Raw genomic sequence first — 18,932 nt, 5'->3', positions numbered from 1 at the left:
GTACAAAGCTGGAGACCTGTAAAATCTTCAAGGGGTTAAACTGCAATGTCTCCAGTCCTTGCCATCCCCTCCTATGTATGAGAAGGAAGGGCCAGAGCACACCTTTCCACAGCACTGTGTCACACATTGTCACTAGGACGCTGTCACAGCTAATACCCTTAGTTTCGCAGAAAACAGTTCCTACTGCTGCAACATACTCTCCCTCTACTGGAGTGAAAGGTTGTCCCCCGGCCCCTCCGCCACCTCCCAGCAAGGTTGGGGAAAAGGCATCTCCATTTCCCACAGGCTCTTCCCTCTCCCACACACCCAAACATGTCACCTATTCTATGTCATGACCCCCATGGACATGTTTTTCGCTTGGGCTCACTCAGGACCAGCCCCATTGCCTCCACAAAATTAAACTAAGGGACACGTACACGGAATAGATGGTCTCCAGGTGTGTAAGTTTCCATCCTTTGGATATTTCAACACAAGGAGCTTTATCTTTCATATTCTGCTTCTCTAAGGGCAAATTTACAATCACCAGTACTTTTTGTTGATGCCTATAGGATGTCTGAGAGTACGTATGAGCCATGCGTTCACTTCTCAGCACGGAGTCATTCCTCCTGGCGCCCTGCTCCAGGCCGGGCTGCTGGGTCTATCTAAGAGCCCCTCTGCAGCACCAGCGAACTGAACAGTAAACCAGAGGTGGTCATTCCTCCATGCTTCATATTCTGTAGGTGTGATCTTTTATATTATGTATCAGACAAGTTAGGGACTTTTAATTATATTAAAACAAAATTATATAAACTATAATAAAAACTAAATACAGGCTTTGCAATACTTTTAATAAATTATAAACCAAAAAAAAAAAGAAAAGAATTCTAAGACCTAAATTTCAATGATGTGTTTCCTAAAAGGAAGTCTCCTCTTGAAACTGACCCTGTGACTCTAAGAAAACAATACTACAATGATATTTATAACAATACTTTTGTATGTGGCTTTATCATGTATACAACCTATTTTCACATGTCTTTCAAAAGAGAGATATCAGAGTTTAATTATTTCTTTAAGATAAGTTTTCAAAAATCTGATTTATCTGACTATACCATCTCGATAATTCCATGGAAAGCTGCAAACCCTGATTCCCTAGGCATTAATACCTTCTTGTCCCTTACTTTTAAGACACTGATCATCTTTATACAAAATTTTTATCCTGAAACAGTCTGGAAATTTAATAGAACTGGAACATGTGGGAATTTTTTTCTCTCAAAAATTTTTCTTTCAAGACATTTTTAAAAGTTACAAATCGCTATCAATATTTTTAAATGTTTCAGAATGAAAGTATGTTACCTAGATTATGTGATCTTGACATTTACTTATTTTATCAGCCAAAGAGAATTATACTGACTAGCATAATAATGAGTGACATGTACATGATAAGAAAATATCTCTTTGCGTATAACAGTTGGCCTGAAATTAATTCAGATACTCTTCATTTTCACCAAAAAAATATAGCATACTCTCAGACTACTTTTAGGGATTAATTCTATAGGAATGATCAGATAAGCGCACAAATATATTTTATATATGCAAAAGTATTCATATGAACACTATTTGTAATGGTGAAAAATTATAAATAACTTATATGTTTAATAGGGAATGGATTATATAAATTATGGTCAATCCATACGATGTAATTCTATGCAGTCACTAAAGAGATGATGTAAATCAGGATTCATTGACACAGAAAGATGCTCATGTTGTGTGTTTAATAAGAAAGCACATTTAGTTCCATTCTTTTTACATGGAGTTGAATGTAAGTATGACTGTAAGTTGCTGTGTGTGCAGAGAGGGGACTGAGGAGTCATTCACCAAAATGTTAATAACGTGTTATTTCTGGATGGTATGATTTTTATTTTATTTTTATCCTTTTCTGTAATATTTGAATTTTTTTACAATGACAATGTGTCATTTTTTATAATCCAAAAATAAAAGCCATTTTCAGTTCTAGCTATTTTTTTAAACATAGACTTTAATCCATTTGTGAGGGAGGACCATGATTTGATTCAAAATACTACACTTCAAGATGTGGAACTAAAGTAATCCAGTGCAAGTTAACCAAGGACTATCTCCTTTTTCTCTTTGACACATTTTACACAAATGAGAGGCGTTTAAAGAATAGATGAAGAATATCAAACACATTCCCTCTTCTCCGTCAAATTAAAATTTGTTGTATAAGTGAACAGGTAGGTCAGAATGAGTGGTTTTAATCTATGAGATAATCTCTACCCACTGTCTCTCCGTGGTTTATAGTAGGGTAAGGAAAACAAACCTTAAAGGCTGTAAATCATGTCGGACCCAGAGTTTGAGTAAATAAGTTAGATTTATAAAAACATCAATTGTATTTAAATCCATGAATTCTTAATGATATTTTAAAAACACGTTGATTACATTTGTGTATGCTAGGGAACTAGCTCTTTATTTAGAAAAATAATGAGGAAAGAATAAAGCATTTACCAAAAAAAAAAAAAAATCAGAAAATGCTGAATTCAGTAGTAATTCACTGCAGTACAATTTTAAGCATTAAAAAAGTAAAATCTAGCAAAAAAAGCACATTAACTTGATACCATTTTGAGAGTTTTTGTTTTACTCATTTATTTATTTATTTATAACATATATGTTCTGCAAATTAGGGTTTGGAGAAATGAGAATTAAAGTCCCATAAAAATGCTGTATAAAGAAATGCCCTTCTAGAAAATACTGCTTTATTTTTCAAGTTAACAGAGAAAATATGACCATTCATGGGTGTTTTCTTTCATCTTTTACCTTTTTTAAAAAAATAAATTTATTTATTTATTTTTGGCTGCATTGGGTCTTCGTTGCTGCGCACAGGCTTTCTCTAGTTGCAGAGAGCGGGGGCTACTCTTCGTTGCAGTGCGCAGGCTTCTCATCGCGGTGGCTTCTCTTGTTGCGGAGCACAGGCTCTAGGCGTGCAGGCTTCAGTAGTTGTGGCTCGCGGGCTCTAGAGCGCGGGCTCTAGAGCACAGTCTCAGTAGTTGTGGCGTATGGACTTAGCTGCTCCGCAGCATGTGGGATCTTCCTGGACCAGGGATCGAACCTGTGTCGCCTGCATTGGCAGGCGGATTCTTAACCACTGCGCCACCAGGGAAGTCCCTCATCTTTTATCTTCTTGATTTAAAATAGACCCTAGCTAAAAGGAACCTTAAAATTACATATTCTAAATCTTTCCTTTTATAAATAGAGAAATTGAGTCAGACAATTTTAGTTAAGGTCACAGAGTAAAGTCAAGTTAGACCAATGCCTAAAATTCAGGCCTCCTGATTTCCAGTCCAATCAATGGTCTTTTCACTGAACCTCTTGAATTGGCATCTGGTTACTACATAATATCAAATAAAAATAGGAACACACACACATATAAAGCATATATATCACTCTTCTAATTACCCTTTAAACAAATTGCTCATTAAAAAAGCATCAGATAAAGCTTCAGCATCATCAGGCTTTTCAGTAGTTGCCATTCTCACGCTAAAGAATAAAAGATATACATTTACTCATTCATTCATTTATTCAACAACCTTTCAATAAGTATATGGCTGACTTAAGTACCTAGTTACACATGTGTGTATGTCATTCACCTTGAAGAGCACTGTTTTAGAAGATGCCAAGAGCTAGGCTCCTGCTTTCAAAGAGTAAGGTGACAATATAAGTGTGGAAAATGCAGATTTTTAAACTAGAAATACCAATGAGAAACAAGCTTCTTTATCATAGCCTTTAGCTCTATCAAAACAATAATATTTGTTTGTTAAGTACAAAATAGGAAGGCATACTGTGGTCTGAAGTCACTCTTTGCTACCCTAGCTCCAGGAGCCTGGGGCCTGAGTAAGAGCCGTGGTTTGACCACAGTGTGAGTACTTCTAAAGGAAGAATGCCCTTGTTTCACGCTGTGCTACCCTGCCATCCCAGTCCCCTTCTCTCTGCCCTTTACCCTCTTCTTTAATCCTGTGGCAGAATCATGTTCTGGCTCCTACTTGCCTTTGATACAGATTCTGAACCACACATTTATCCTTATCATTCAAAACATTTATCCTTAAAGCTTCTGATAAAATTTATGAACTTCCTCAAACAATGTGTACTTGCTTTCAACTGAATGCAATTTTATCCCTTACTAAATTAAAAAGAATCATTATTAATCAATCAATTAAAAAATAATAGTCTTTATTGCATACCTACTATGTGCCTGGGAGAAATAAATATAAACATTCCATTGCAGAAAAGATCATGGGCAAAGTCATAGAGACCTGGGAGAAGAATTAACATGTCAAGTTCAGGAGAAAATGAGAACAGCCTCCCTGGAAGAAGCAAGCTGCTCAGACCAGAGACAGTAATAGGAGGCAAAGGGCCTTAAAAACCTTGAGAAGGAGTTTCTATGAGAGAAGGCCTGGACTGTGGAAACACACTCCTGGAAAGTAATTCTCCATACTTGTTCATCTCAGCTCTGAATCGAAAAATCCAGCATGTTTTTATCTTTCCATGAAAATCAATTAAGAAAGAGAGACGTATGCAGAACTTTCTCTCCCTCTCTCTCACACACACACACACACACACGCACGGGTGCGCGCGTGTGGATGATATCATTCCTTTTTCTTCTGCAGATAAGGCAGCATCAGATTAGGTGTCTTGCTTAGGAAGCTATAGGGGAAAAGAGAGGCATAAAAAGAATAGAGATTCTTTATAGATAAAGAAAGAGAATTAAGAGAATGGGGGCAGTGAAGACAGAGAAGAAGGAATTTTCCTTCTCAAATAAGAAAAAGAAACAGAGGGTAAGAGAAGTTGAGGGTAATAAAAAACAGAATGGAATAAATATCATAATGGGATCCTTAATTGAATTTGTGTCTACTCTCAGTCCTGCGCCTGCAGCTGAAGGAAACCCTTGGTAACTCACTCAGCATGAAGCTACATGGTCATCTTGGCACAGAAGAAGCAGACAGCGATGACCTTTCTCTCCCAGATCGCAGCTCTGCCTCAGGATGAAATTGTTCTGATCAACATTTCCCCATCTGGCAGGCAGGCGGCCAAAAGATTGGAGACCTGAAAATGGGTCACTGCGTTTTGACTCCCTGCAGCAGCCCATACATGTAATGTAATATTTACACAATTCAATCTAATATCTGTCATGCTGAGCACCATCCAATGGAAAATGTTATGTTTTTCATGAAAGAAATAAAAATAAAGGTGACTGCTATGGTAGTACCTGACTCCCAAGGCCTAAGCCTTTCACAGACTTTTTCATTTTAGCTTGATCTTGACTGATGAAAATAACTTTCCACTGTTTGAAAAGCTAAAAATACCCAGAGTTTAACTACTATCATTTACTTAGAAAAAGCAGCCTTATATAGTAACAACTCCTTCCAATTTAGAAGACAAGAGTGGGGGGTTGGGGGGAGGGACTGAAATGCTCATTAGCCTTCCCCAAAGGCCCTGGCACAGAGTCTTCCTGACTATTCAGAGATCAGCATCCTATATTTACTTACCAGGGACAATTTATTTTTCTTTTATATTTTCAAAGCACTTGAAATGATTCCTTCTCTTTGTGATGATTTCCATATGCTGTTTCCAATGAAAGGGCGATGGCTTACTGAGTGAGCTTAAGGCCACATTCTGAAACCATTACATGCCATCTCACAGGGAGAGATCCTGAGGACTGCAGAAGCCCTTCTTATGATACTGAGATCCGGATCTCACAAGGCATTGCAAGGAAGACAGCAGATAACCCTTCAATTTTATAAAGGTTGGTTAAATAAAATTAGAATAACCACAAATGTGATAGCAGTAATTTTTAAAAACCCTTGAATGTTTCCTCTGTGTTAAGTAATTTGCATGCTCAATTTCTAACCCTGAGAACAATCCTTGGAGCTAGGTGCTAACACTATCCCCATTTTATAAATGAGAGAACTGAGGCACAGAGACTAATATGATTGAAAGAGTCAGAGTTGACTTGCTCCAAACAGAGCTCAACATAAATATAGGCAAATAATTCTTCATGGCTTGAGGTATTTTCCTTTTAAAAATCTGTACTCAGCGGAAATCAACACAACACTGTAAATCAACTATACTCCAATCAAAAAAAAAAAAAATCTGTACTATTTTTAAGTGGGACAATCATTTTATTTGGCCTTGTAAAATGTATAACTTAAGGGTTTACTGCCTCAAGCTGATTAAACTGCATAACAAAGAAATCTTGATTTGTAATTGATACTTACAAACATTTTGTGAAATGTTGCATTTTATCAACAATGAAAAATTGCCCTGGGTAAAAGAATCATCACAAATAGTTTATTTAGCTTTTGTGCTCTTAACTTTCATTTGATATCTGGAGTACAAGAGATTGGATTACCGCGTTTCTTAATTTCTGAAGAAAATAAATTTGTGTAGAAGACAGTTACTTCCTCCTCTAATTAAAATAATAATAACAATGACAGACTCCTTTACTGCATGATTACTCTGTGTCAAGTATTATCTTAATATACAATCTTTTAAAAGTATCACAAGACATATTACTAACTGATTCCTTGGATCTCAGATTCCTCACCTGTAAAACTGGTGACATTTTTTATCTATAAAAACAGCAACAATTCCATTACATAGTATGCTATTTTACAGATAAGGAAACTGAGGCTCAGAAAAATGTGTTTAAACCTACATGGTAAGTGGTAGCCAGCATTAAAATGCTCGTATCCTTTCAATGGGTCCGTTTCCAAATAATATCTAAATAAGATCATCTCTTTTTTGAAGGAGAAATGAAATTAAGACAAACTAGAAAATATAATAAAATTCTTTGCTCTAGGTCTGACACTGAAGTCAAAATAAACAGGATCTACGTATCAAATTCTATTTGACACTCCTTAAATTCTTCTTCTCTCACTGGGAGAATCAATGTCAGAGGAAGAGGAAAGGTTAATAGAATTTTTAACCAAACATCTACATAAGAAGCGGTAGTAATTATTCATTTAAATAAAGTGTTCTAAAGACCAGCCAGTAGGCTGTTACATTATGAAAAACTGAAATGGATGAAGAGGAAATATGAAGAAAACAGCTCAATGTCATTCTCTAGGACCAGTATGTTAATCATCTAATGATGGGAAACTAACTGCATGGTCAGGGTTCCCAGGAGAAGAGAGTTTTTCATATTTATCACTGTGAAAGACTGGACTTCTTACAGCAATTTCTCATGGAAATGTGTGCCAGCTACACTGGCGTCTTCACAGTTCTTTGAATGTGCCAAGCATGCTTCTGTCCCAGGGCTCTTGTACTTGTAGTGCCCTATGCCTGGAAGGCTTCCCCCACTATCTGCCAAGCCTACTGGAACTCCCACGGACTTTTATTTTCAACTAAAAAATGAGAAGGAGCTCTAACTAATGTTTAATCTACTTTCATATATGGATTGACGCCAGTACCCTGGTCCAGTCTGGTCCAGATAGTTATGAGTTTCATATAGTACTTGAGGTGATGCCACCGAACAGGGGACAGGAGCTCCTAACACGGCAGAGGGGAAAGAGGCTACTTCATATGTTCATTCTCTTGCAATATATTATGTTTTACGGTGCTTGATTAAATGAATTTCCATGTTATTATCTAGTTTTAACCCTCACAAAATGACACAAGTTTTAAAATATTCCTGAAAGGCAGCTGTTGATTAAAGATAACACCTACATTTCAGGCACAAGAGAAAAAGAGCTGACCCTCCTCTATATTCCTTCAGAAACTCTTCATCAGCCATGTAGCGAGATTAAACACCATTAATGTTTAATCATATGTGACAGGTAGGTAAAATATTCAAAATTACCAAGAACACTATTTGGAATACGGATTTATATCCACTGTTGTTAGAGAGGAACTTTGCCTTATTGTGCTCTATGATATCAGCTAGTGTTAGTATGAAGTAGTCAGGACTGAGAAGATATTTCATAACCAAGCATCCAGAGCATGAAAAACTTCCAGATTTGTTTTTTTTTAACAGTGGTTGAAGTCAGGCAATACTCGATTTAAAACATTACAGAATTAAACCAAATGATAATGTTTAGAAAGCTTCTCATGGATGCATTTTAAAATGGTTAAAATAATACAATATGGCAACAAACCAAGATATATTTTTTATCAGCAAATATTGTTGAAGATGTAAAGAAAAAAACCCAGGAAATTGGTAGAAATAATATCAGACCAAACTACATGTTGGAGGAGTTTTGCTGTAAAGTTAAATAAAAGAACATATGTTTCTGGTATATCCCAGCCTACAGTATTTTCTTGATTCTATTTCAACACTGAAATAGATGAAGAACTACTCCTTTGGAGAGCCGATACGGAAAAATACTGGAGATAAGTTCTCAAAGTAAACGAATTCTTTAATTAAAAATAAAATCAATGTTTTATGGGAAAAATGTAAATAAAACCACTGATGAAGTAGCCGCCTTAACAGGGATTAACAAAGAAAAGATTCTAGGGTAGGTTATGACGTGCCTCACATAAAATTTATTCAGTACATTATTTGTAGGCAAGTTAAGTTGAAGAGAGAAGCAAAATAAATGGAATACAAAAGTGCAAAAGTGCTGCAGGATGTCATCAATATGGTTAATTTTATAAAAACTCACATTTAATATATACTGGAATCTATAAAACATGTTGCAATGATATCGGGAGTGCAGGGGGCCGTTCAGAGCATGCACTTTGGTGTCCAACTGGCCTCTGTCCTAGGCCTGCCTGGACCTGCTCTACAACCTTAGTTATTCACCTAACTTCTCTAAGGCTCAGTTTTCTCATCTGTGAAAAAAAGGATAGTTAGGCCTACTGTGAATGATATAATACATAAAGCACTTAATTGTACAGAGATTTTTTTTAATGTTATGGTTATTTTGATGATATGATGGGGACACTTTGAAGTATTTTTAGCAGTGGTATAACAGGTGATTTAGAACAATCTCTCTGGCAGCTCTGTGTATCATGAACCTGAGGAATGTGAAACCCAAAGCAGGGAGACAGTTAAAAGGCCAAGGTAGTTTATCTAAGAGACAGCTAGTGAAGGCCTGGGCTGAAGGAGTGGGAGTAGGTACACCGAGCAGGAAGTGAGTGAGCTACTGAGAAGGTAAATTCAGTACCCCCAGTTTCCACCTCAATGCGTTGGTTTCATACCCCTTTAATATGTCTTGAACTACATGGTAAAATTCTCAAACATGGTCCTACTGCTAGAAAATTTTTGCTTCAAAAATAAAGTAGCATGCATATATACACTAATATGTATAAAATGGATAACTAATAAGAACCTGCTGTATAAAAAAATAAATAAAATTCAAAATAAATAAATAAAAAATAAAGTAGCATGGAATTCCCTGGTGGTCCAGTGGTTAGGACTCGGCACTTTCACTGCCGTGGCCTGGGTTCAATCCCTGGTCAGGGAACTAAGATCCCGTAAGCTGCAGAGCACGGCCAAGGACAAAAACAAATAATAATAATAGTAATAAAGTAGCATGCCATATTTGTTAAGAAGACATGGGAAATCTGATTAGAAAAAAATTTTTAAATCTATCCTTCAGAAGACAGAATTATGAAAGCTTCTAGTCTGCTTCTATTTCATTTCCTAAATTATTTGTTCCAGAAACAAAAGTTTCAAATAGTGATCTGACACTAATTTAAATTAGTGAAAATATACTTAAAGTCAGAACAGAAGAAGTAGGTGTAGTTTATGGGACCACAAAAATCTTTCCACCATGGTCTGTTGAGGTCTTTCTTCCCTTCTTAACTGGCTGTTCAAACTACACTAAACCCCAAAATGTGTGTAGGAGCTTAGAAGACAAACCCCAGAGTCAAACTGGGTGAACCCCAGGTCTGCCCCTACCTACCTGTGTGACCCAAGGAAGTCACTTAACCACTTTCTGCCTCTGTAATGGGGATCTTAAATGGGGGTAACCTCACAGGGTTCTCTCATTATATTTAAAAGGTGATCAAAGAATTGTCCAGCACCCAGTAAACATTAATATGAGTTTCTTAAAATTATCTCCAGAAGGCAATAAGATGTTGGGAGGAAAATGATACTCTGAACATTATTATAGATTTCTTCTGGAAAAAATAATCTGTGTCCTAAAACGGTGAAATTCAAGCCAGGTAAGTTTTGATAAAGGAAGGAGTATTGCCTAAGTAGGATCAGATAGAACACAAACAAATAGTTCTGTTCAGGAAAAGTCATCCACTACATTGTTTTATCAGTGCAGTACCCACACTGCTTCCAAAGAAAAGTGGAAAAGCTAGTCTTGGGTGAGTAAGATTTTAAAAAACCAAAAACCAATGGACAGGAAAACTATTTGTTACATAATCAAGTGACACAATCTTTCATTTATAATGTTTCAAAGGGTAAATCCACCACATTTTTTAGTACTTTATCTGAAACACACCAGATTTATACACAAGTTAAGGAAAACTACATCCAGACCATCATAACACAAAACTATATCTACTATCGCTGATGATCTGCCACATGCCAATGGATTTCACAAAGACTTTGAAGATACAGTTTGTTGAGAATGTGGCCATTTCTACTTTTTAATAATAAGAAAAGAATGGTAAATAATTCAGAAAAATTAAGTGCCTAAGATAATTCAATACTGTAAATATGTTCTCACTGAGGTTGTCAAACAATGAAATATTCCCCAAAGAGCAAATGTTATATCTGTTTCTCAGATGAGCTTTTAACTTCATGAAGTTGTTTACTCTTTCAGATTATTTAATGAAGCTGATGCAGGAATTCTCCATTTCCTTTTACAGAAACCTCATGGCATTTGGTTTCATCATGAATCTGTTAGAACAGACACAATAAACATTTTGGAGTCCATGTATTTTTCAGGTTTATTTACAAGTAAACCAGTTCCCTTTCCAGTCTTGTCTCTCATCGCACATTAGCTCAGAGATGCGTTTCCTGTAATCCTTACAGGAAGATTATAAAAACCCCTAATGGGCCCTCAGGCCCAATAAAAGAAGAAATCATTACAAATGCTTTTAAAGATCAAATCTTAGATTGGTGACATTCTATCTGATAAAATTCTGTATCGAAGTCACTGCAATGTTCAGCATTACTAAATGATATCCTGTTCTCTTATCCAGGCTGATGCAGAGAGTGATATGATGCCCCTGCTAGAGGGAAAGAATTATATTTGACTTAAGGCTGTTTTATATAGTATTTTTTTCAAATAATTTTTTTCAGAATCAGTTTTTTTCATCTATAAGGTGAGAATAATAAAACTTTGTCTACCCCACCAGTATCAAAGGAGATAATATATGTTAACACACTTAGACGATTGTAGGATAAACAAATGAAGTATTTGTAGCTAAATATATAAATTAGCTTATATTCCTGAATACATTAACTAACAGAGGGAGCTAAATTATTTTGGAAGCTAACCTGTCTTTTAAAACCATTACCATGAAAAATATGCAAATATTATCCAGTTAGGTATAATGTGTATGTCCCAATGATATTACACACTGACTTTTGGAATTTGCAGTATGAATTTATTAAAAAAAACCAACAATCACCTAATACCCAATAAAAGTTTAATACCCAATAAAAGTTCGGAGTACTTCTAACTTGAGAGTTCTAGCCTCTAATAGGTGTTCAAGAAACACCTCTTTAGACTTAACCAAAGGTATGCATCTGCCTAATAACGAAATGCATCCCAGGTTATAAAGTACTGATTCACATTCAACAAAAGAAGAAGAAAAGGAAAAAGAAGTAGTTTACATTTCTATTAAGCTCAAAGTCAGATTTTCATGCATTCTACCTGGAAACAATAGCTTCAACATGATCAGTGGAAGTCATATGAGTTGGTGATAAGTTTTCAATCTAACACACATCAAGTACGTGTGATTGATAATGTGAACCTGTATGATGGAACTGATGTTTCTGAGGAGTGCCTATCATTCTGTTATAAATGTGAAACTATTTTATTTCTTCCAGTTACTGCTTTTGACTACTATTATAAAACCAAATCCCTCCCTTAATAATACTTTGGTCAGATCCCATGCATTTCTGGTGGCTTTTGGTTATTAAAACTGTCTAGTCCGATTACAGTTTTGCTCTAACATCTAACTCTAAGCTCTCTCCCTAAGCACGGTGGCTGGCTTGTGGCTCCAGGGCTTGGCAAGAGGAGGAAAGTGTTGTCTGCTCTTTACCCGCCTCCCACCCACTCCTCCCAGGTTGAAGGCAGGAAGGAAGACTGGAGAAGGAGGGGGAAGGTAGATCTATTTATTCATAACTGAATGAGGTGGCATTTCTCTCTTGGTTTTTGTGCTTCTCTGGTTAATGTTGAGTGGCCATCACTGTCCTCTCTGCAGCTGGTGTTCAAATGCTGGGACACTTGTGTGGTTTCTTCTAGGAGCCCTGGAGGGCTTTGCCCTGCATAGTTCCCTAACACAGGAAATAGGGCTCCTGTCCAGCACTTCTCTATCCCTTCCAAGCCCCCAATGCCAGCTTGTTCCTGCCAGCCCCTGGCTAAGAGCTTGGCCTTTCTGGGTAGGCCAAGCAAGATGGCTCAAGTCCCGCCAATGACTTTCTGTGATATTCATTCATCCATGGGAAATGCAAGGATCCTTGCCTTACTAAATGGACAAGTTCCTATTCATTCTCTCTCTGTTTCTCTTTTTCTCTCTCCTCTTCCCTCCTTCATCTTTCTCCAGTTTTATTCCCCCCACCTTCCTCTCCCTACCCCCATCCCACTGTTCACATAGGCACTAGGCAGGCCAGCAACTGCATTGACAAAGAAGACATCCTACCAGGGATGCACCTGGAACATCTCCTGGCATACGACAAGGGCCTGATAAATGCGAGCTACACATGGACTATGTCTAGATAATGGCAAGGTTCATGCATAGTCATAGTCATTATTTTATCTCATCGTCCTTCAGCAAGTGATCTGTCTTAAAACATGCAATTCTAAAATAAAAATTTTAGGTAACATCTGCTTAATAGATTTAGCTAGTGTGCACAGATTTCTGTAAGCATAGCTATTTTTAGAATTTCTAAAAAGTGCTCAGAAAAATCGATAAATATTAAGTGATCAGTCATATTTACTAATAAAGATGTTCCTAGGTTTCCATTTGTAGTAAGGAGCATTTATCCTGAAATATACATATTTAAATACCAAAATCTTTCCTATATTTCCCTTTAGAAATAGCTATGTTTCTTGAATTATTCTATCTGAAACATTTTAGATACCTCACTGATGTCACTAAGGGATATGAATTATGTATTTGAATGTGCTTTGCCTAAATACATTTATTCAAACGTTTAAAGAGAGGATATACAATAATAGATGAGAATCATTAAATCCACCTTGCCTCACAAAATGGACGATTGTAATTTGTCATCTAAATTTTAATAAAGTTATTTGAAACTGAATTAAAATTCATTTTAGTAAGTACCATAGTCTATACTTTTGAAGAAAGCTTCCATTTCTTTTTTTAAAATAAATTTATTTATTTATTTTTGGCTGCACTGGGTCTCCGTTGCTGTGTGCGGGCTTTCTCTAGTTGTGGCTAGGGGGGCTACTCTTTGTTGCAGTGCATGGACTTCTCATTGAGCTGGCTTCTCTTGTTGCAGAGCACGGGCTCTAGGCACGTGGGCTTCCGTAGTTGTGGCTCACGGGCTCTAGAGCGCAGGCTCAGTAGTTGTGGTGCGACGGGCTTAGTTACTCCGCGGCATGTGGGATCTTCCGGGACCAGGGCTCAAACCCGTGTCCCCTGCTTTGGCAGACCGATTCTTAATCACTGCACCACCAGGGAAGTCCCCCATTTCTAACCATTAAAACATGTAAAGAATAAACAGTCTAAACATTTTTTGTTCATTATTCTCAAAATATGAGTGATTTCTGAATCATTCATAAGATTTGATTGCAAAACAAAAATTTCTCCCCATTTCTTTTTATTTTTTTAATTTTTTAAAATTTATTTTATTTATTTTTGGCTGTGTTGGGTCTTCGTTTCTGCGCAAGGGCCTTCTCCAGTTGCGGAGAGCGGGGGCCACTCTTCATCGCGGTGCGCGGGCCTCTCACTGTCGCGGCCTCTCCCGTTGCGGAGCACAGGCTCCAGACGCGCAGGCTCAGTGATTGTGGCTCACGGGCCCAGCCGCTCCGCGGCATGTGGGATCCTCCCAGACCAGGGCTCGAACCCGTGTCCCCTGCATTGGCAGGCAGATTCTTAACCACTGCGCCACCAGGGAAGCCCTCCCCATTTCTTTATGTGGAGATTTTCCAAAGCGATTTTCCAAGAGTATGTCCAGGGACATAGCCATGTAAGTAGATGTTCCAAATAAGAGAGTTTTGTAAAATAAAAGTGCTAACATACTTTTCATAAGGACATCTGCACAGACACAGTGGGGTTTTATGTTGTAATTATGTCTGAATAAATTTGTTTCTGTGGATGATGTCTTGGAAATATACCTTGCAAGAGTACTGTTTTATGACTCTGTGTTAGAAATGTTTGCTTCTCACCACATATATTTAGAACATAAACTAAAAGATATATAAACATTTAAAAACCAGGGCAATGTTATTGAATATTTAGGGCCTTTTAGAAATTCAATTTATCTTGAAAACAAAGCAGAATTTTATGGCCTTGGGCTTCAATGTCAATGAAAAGTTTTATTATTAATATTTCTGTTAGTGATCTTTAAAAGTTGGGGTTCACCTACAGTTCAGCCAGCGAGCCAAATACTAAAAACATTTGAACATCTTTCAAAAATGACTAAACATGTCACTAGAAGGATATTTACTGGGAATTATAAAGCTATTAAATTTCTGATCATTCTTAATAATATTAGAATTACTTTTTTCTTTTTCTAAAAATATTAGACTAGTTTTTCTTCTGCTATTTCAGCTTGCTAGATTTTCATTCTATATAGAATTATTGAAAATCTAAACACTAGATATTTACAACAAGCCAAAAATTTGTTGTTATCTAAAGAGCTGCTTTGTAGCATACCCATTTTAAGGGGCATGATTTAAGCACTGTGTGAAAATTTCTTTTTTTTTGAAAATATTCTCTTCAGTTTCCAAACTATTCTTTTGCATGTTCTTCAAAACTGTGAGCATTTTGTTTGCCAGCAACCATCCCCTACTCAGCCTTTCTGTCTCTTTTCTCTTTATCCTCCTACTTGGAGGTAACTTGGCTCTAATAAGTTTTCACCAGTCCTTGGAAAAGAAGAAAATCTATGCCAAGCAACATACACTTCACCTTGATCTCAATGAGAGACCTTTAATAGAATTCAGTTGCCTTAATGTTTTGAGTGAAAAACAGTGATTCCAGTGAGGCCATGGCCTTGATAATGTAGAAATTGACAAGCACTTTGTTCCAAGGGTTTTTGGGAACAAATAATGCTAGTAGTAAGAACTTAAATATAACAAGTTTTAATTAAATATAAAACCAGACCAAGAAAAGTGGGCATTGCCATAGAAATTTAGAAATTACACCTTCTTTAGAAGGCTCTCTGGTCACTTACATGTGGGAAAAAACTATAGATTATCGTCTCTCTCTCTCTCTCTCTCTCTCTCCCTCTCTTTCACACACACACACACACACACACACACACACACACACACACAATAATTAAGGCAAACATCCAGGTGCTTTCATAATGATATTTTAAAATCAGTAACTTTATAGCAACACAAACTAAAAAATTAAAGCAAACATCCCGATGCTTTAATATAATGATCTTTTTAAAACCAAAAATGTATTTCCTGGGTATTTTAGGAAAGAGAGGGGGAGAGCAGGACTAAATTTCTTGACCCTCATACAGACTAATAGCCTCTTTGAATCCTGGTAATAGAGATGCTATCAGCAGAGGAACGCCTCCAAAACACCCTTCACTAGCAATTTGCTTCAGTTCTTCAAAAAATCACACCGGTTCCACTTTGAAATAAGCACATCAAGAAGTCAGGAGAACCCATTCTATTCTGTAGGTCTGGCTATGAAAGAGCCACCAGGAATCACAGCTTCTAGCCACTCCTGTCCCCACATTTTAACTGGTAGGCAAATGATTCTAAAATTGTACACTAATAGGGCTGTAGAAAACTCGAGCAACATAGAACTTCACTAATGGTAGAGTCCAGTTTCCACCGTACTTCTCTCCTTTCCCACCCCACTCAAAATATTTGTCTCTCTCTCTCTCTACACACACACGCAAACACACATACACAAACACACACACATCAGATGAATCCGGAAGGGTGATCTGTCTCAGGCCCGGCTGCAAGTTAGATCAGAGCTGGAATTAGGACCCAAATCTCAGTAACGGGAGCCAGCCGACGGCTATTCTAGACCCGGGACAAATCCACTTCAGTCTCATGAATTCTACATGCGCTGAATTAGACATCGATATTTTGTCTGATGTTGCCTGCCATTGACTCCTAAAGAAACACAGTGAAACCAACCACCTTTCCGTACCCTTTAATCACTCTGCCAGTTCCAAGCCGAAGACCAAAGACCAGAGGCAAGTTACTTAACCTCTCAGGGTTCTTTCCTCATCTAAAATTAGCAGGTTGAAGTGGGAATCTCTGAGAAACTTTTCAGTTCTAAAAATTTCTCCTTTCTCCCGTTTTATGCTTCATTCCTGATGTTTGAAATTTTCACTAGGTGGCAGGATTCCACCATCGCATTATGAAAGGATTTTCCTATGGAAGCCTGGGTGCAGAAAATTTCAAAGAAACTCCTTTTTTCACAGTGAACATTAAGAAAAAAAAAAAGCCAAAGGGAAAGAAGAATAACTACAAAGGCCAGTGGTCCATATATTTCATAAGGGTCTAGATACATTTTTAATGTAAGTATAAAACAGGAAATTAAACATGTTCTTTCCTATAGTACTTCAATTTAGTATTACAATCAGGTGAAAGTCTGCTTATTTTCATGTATTTTAAAATTTGTTTCAGCTGAATCACAATTAGACACTGTCAGATCCCCTGAAGCAAACTGGGTAAGCATATTGAGCTAAGAAAAAAAGCAATCTAAAGGAAACAAAAACATCTTAAATGTTTTAAATCATTATTAGATGCATTTCAAAGTTACCTCTAAGTTACTTAAAATATATTTCCAGTGTCTTTGAATTTTATTTTGAGCACTTAACCAGACGAATGCACATGATAGAACAGAGTACTTGGATTTTTGCATTTATTAGCCAAATCCTTAAGAGAGTATTCTTTCAAATAGATTTTATGGCATCTTCATCATATATATTTTTTTAAATTATTGCCCCAAGTTGGGCTTCTCATAAATGCTGTATAATAAATGGCATTACCAATACTTTATGAGGCCCCAAAATAGCCAAGCCAATTGGTTATGCTGAGCTGAGCCCTTCTCCTCTGCCAGAGCCAAGTAAAGTGACATGAAACAATAACAACTGTAGATTCTAATATTGCCTAGAAGAAACGTACCCAAGTGTCTTGCTGGATGCCGGAGAAGAAGCTAATTACCTAGGCTTTTGTTCAGCTGATAAAATATAGCACGCTTTTTTCCCCATTAACGGCTGATTAATTACATACGTGCTATATGTTACTCTCCAAAGTTTCTTTGGTAAAAACAAAACAAAACACCCACACCCTAGAGAGAGTCAGTGTCAGCATCAAAATCAAACTAATGTATAGACTTCTGAATCAGAACTTGAAAAACCATCCACAGGTTGCTTTCATCACTCCTTCCTTCCCAGCCCAGAACCGTGATAACCCGTCTTCGATGGTCCTACCTTAGCGACTTGTAAGGGCCGCTGCTGCTCCTTGCCACCTTGCAGTCTGAACCCCCAGGGCGCCCCTCCGGTCATGGAAATGCAGATGAAATCCCCGGTGCCCATTTTCTTCTTTTAGCTGGGTAACATGAAGAGCTTGAAAAGACGGACGAAGCCTGGGTGCGGTTGAGGCTATGCAGTGAGCTTCGGGCTCCCGCTAGGGAGGCGGGACTGGGGCGCGCAGAGCCTCCGCCGCAGCAGCCGCTGCTGCCCCGGCCGCCGCTTCGAATTTGCGCTGCTAATGGGATCATTCACAAGGCGGCAGAGGCGCTAGACGCATCAAGCACACAGCCCACCCTTGCGTCACGCTCCTTGGCTCAGCCCACCTTCAGGAACGGAAAGAACCTCACACGGAGGAAGATGTCCCCCATTTGGGGCAAGATGCGGGGCGGGGAGGGGAACAAAAGTTCTCTAGCTCTAACTAGAGAACCCAACCCTTAAAAGAAAGGATAATAGGAAAACTTCCATTTAATAATTCTATAAATAGTAGAGGACAGATGAAGGTTTTAATCTCCAGGCCGCAAGTGACATCCTAAAATATGAGCTCTGAGAAGTGAACTGCTAGAGGATTAGATTCTCTCAAATAAAATGTTTTGAGAATCACCGCATTGATGATTGGCACAGACAAAAAGAAGTTTAAGTGGGTTAAATTATTATTTTTCTTAGCTTTTGCTGTCTGTAGCCTGCAGAACTAATCTGCAGGAAATAAAAGAAAGAAGAGGAAATAAAAGAAAGCAAAACATTTATTTTTAAAAGACAAAAACCTTGTACTCTGAAAAGTGCTTTTCTGAACTGGTGCTTATATAGTTTAGAAGAAAGAGGAGAAGAGAGACAGATAGAAGGAGAGAGGGAGAGACTATTTCCCCCTGGAAGCTACATTCTTATAACTACATCTATTGCCTGGTTTGGAGTATTTTAAATTTAAATAAGTGTTTCACTTTCTTCCTTCTTCAACAGGAAGGAAACTTCTTAAACCTGAATAGTCAGCCAACTGAATACGATGTCACCAACAAGTTTCTTATTTTTAGTCTTTCATCTAGTGTTCTGAGTCTGGGTGGTCCAATATAAAAGTTGATTTTATATGTGGCCCAAAATAGTTCAATGTTTTAAATCTGAA

At 37.4% G+C, this 18,932-nt stretch overlaps 1 protein-coding gene and 1 non-coding gene across 2 annotated transcripts in view; one reads left to right on the top strand and one right to left on the bottom strand.

Annotated features, from left to right (window-relative positions):
* The window catches only part of SYNPO2 (synaptopodin 2), a 167,532-nt gene extending 149,636 nt beyond the window's left edge, over nucleotides 1-17,896 (bottom strand). The window contains exon 1 of the mRNA XM_068543363.1: nucleotides 17,777-17,896. Within this exon, the coding sequence (XP_068399464.1) occupies nucleotides 17,777-17,881 (105 nt within the window). The 5' untranslated portion in view covers nucleotides 17,882-17,896. The remainder of the gene's footprint in view (nucleotides 1-17,776) is intronic.
* Nucleotides 9,381-9,452, top strand: TRNAE-UUC (transfer RNA glutamic acid (anticodon UUC)). The gene has a single exon. It is a non-coding gene; the product is annotated as a tRNA-Glu (tRNA).
* Nucleotides 17,897-18,932: the final 1,036 nt, after the last annotated feature.

The sequence above is a fragment of the Eschrichtius robustus genome, chromosome 4, assembly GCF_028021215.1.
Source record: "Eschrichtius robustus isolate mEscRob2 chromosome 4, mEscRob2.pri, whole genome shotgun sequence".
Taxonomy (NCBI): Eukaryota; Metazoa; Chordata; class Mammalia; order Artiodactyla; family Eschrichtiidae; genus Eschrichtius; species Eschrichtius robustus.
This window is presented reverse-complemented; position numbering and strand designations above follow the sequence as displayed.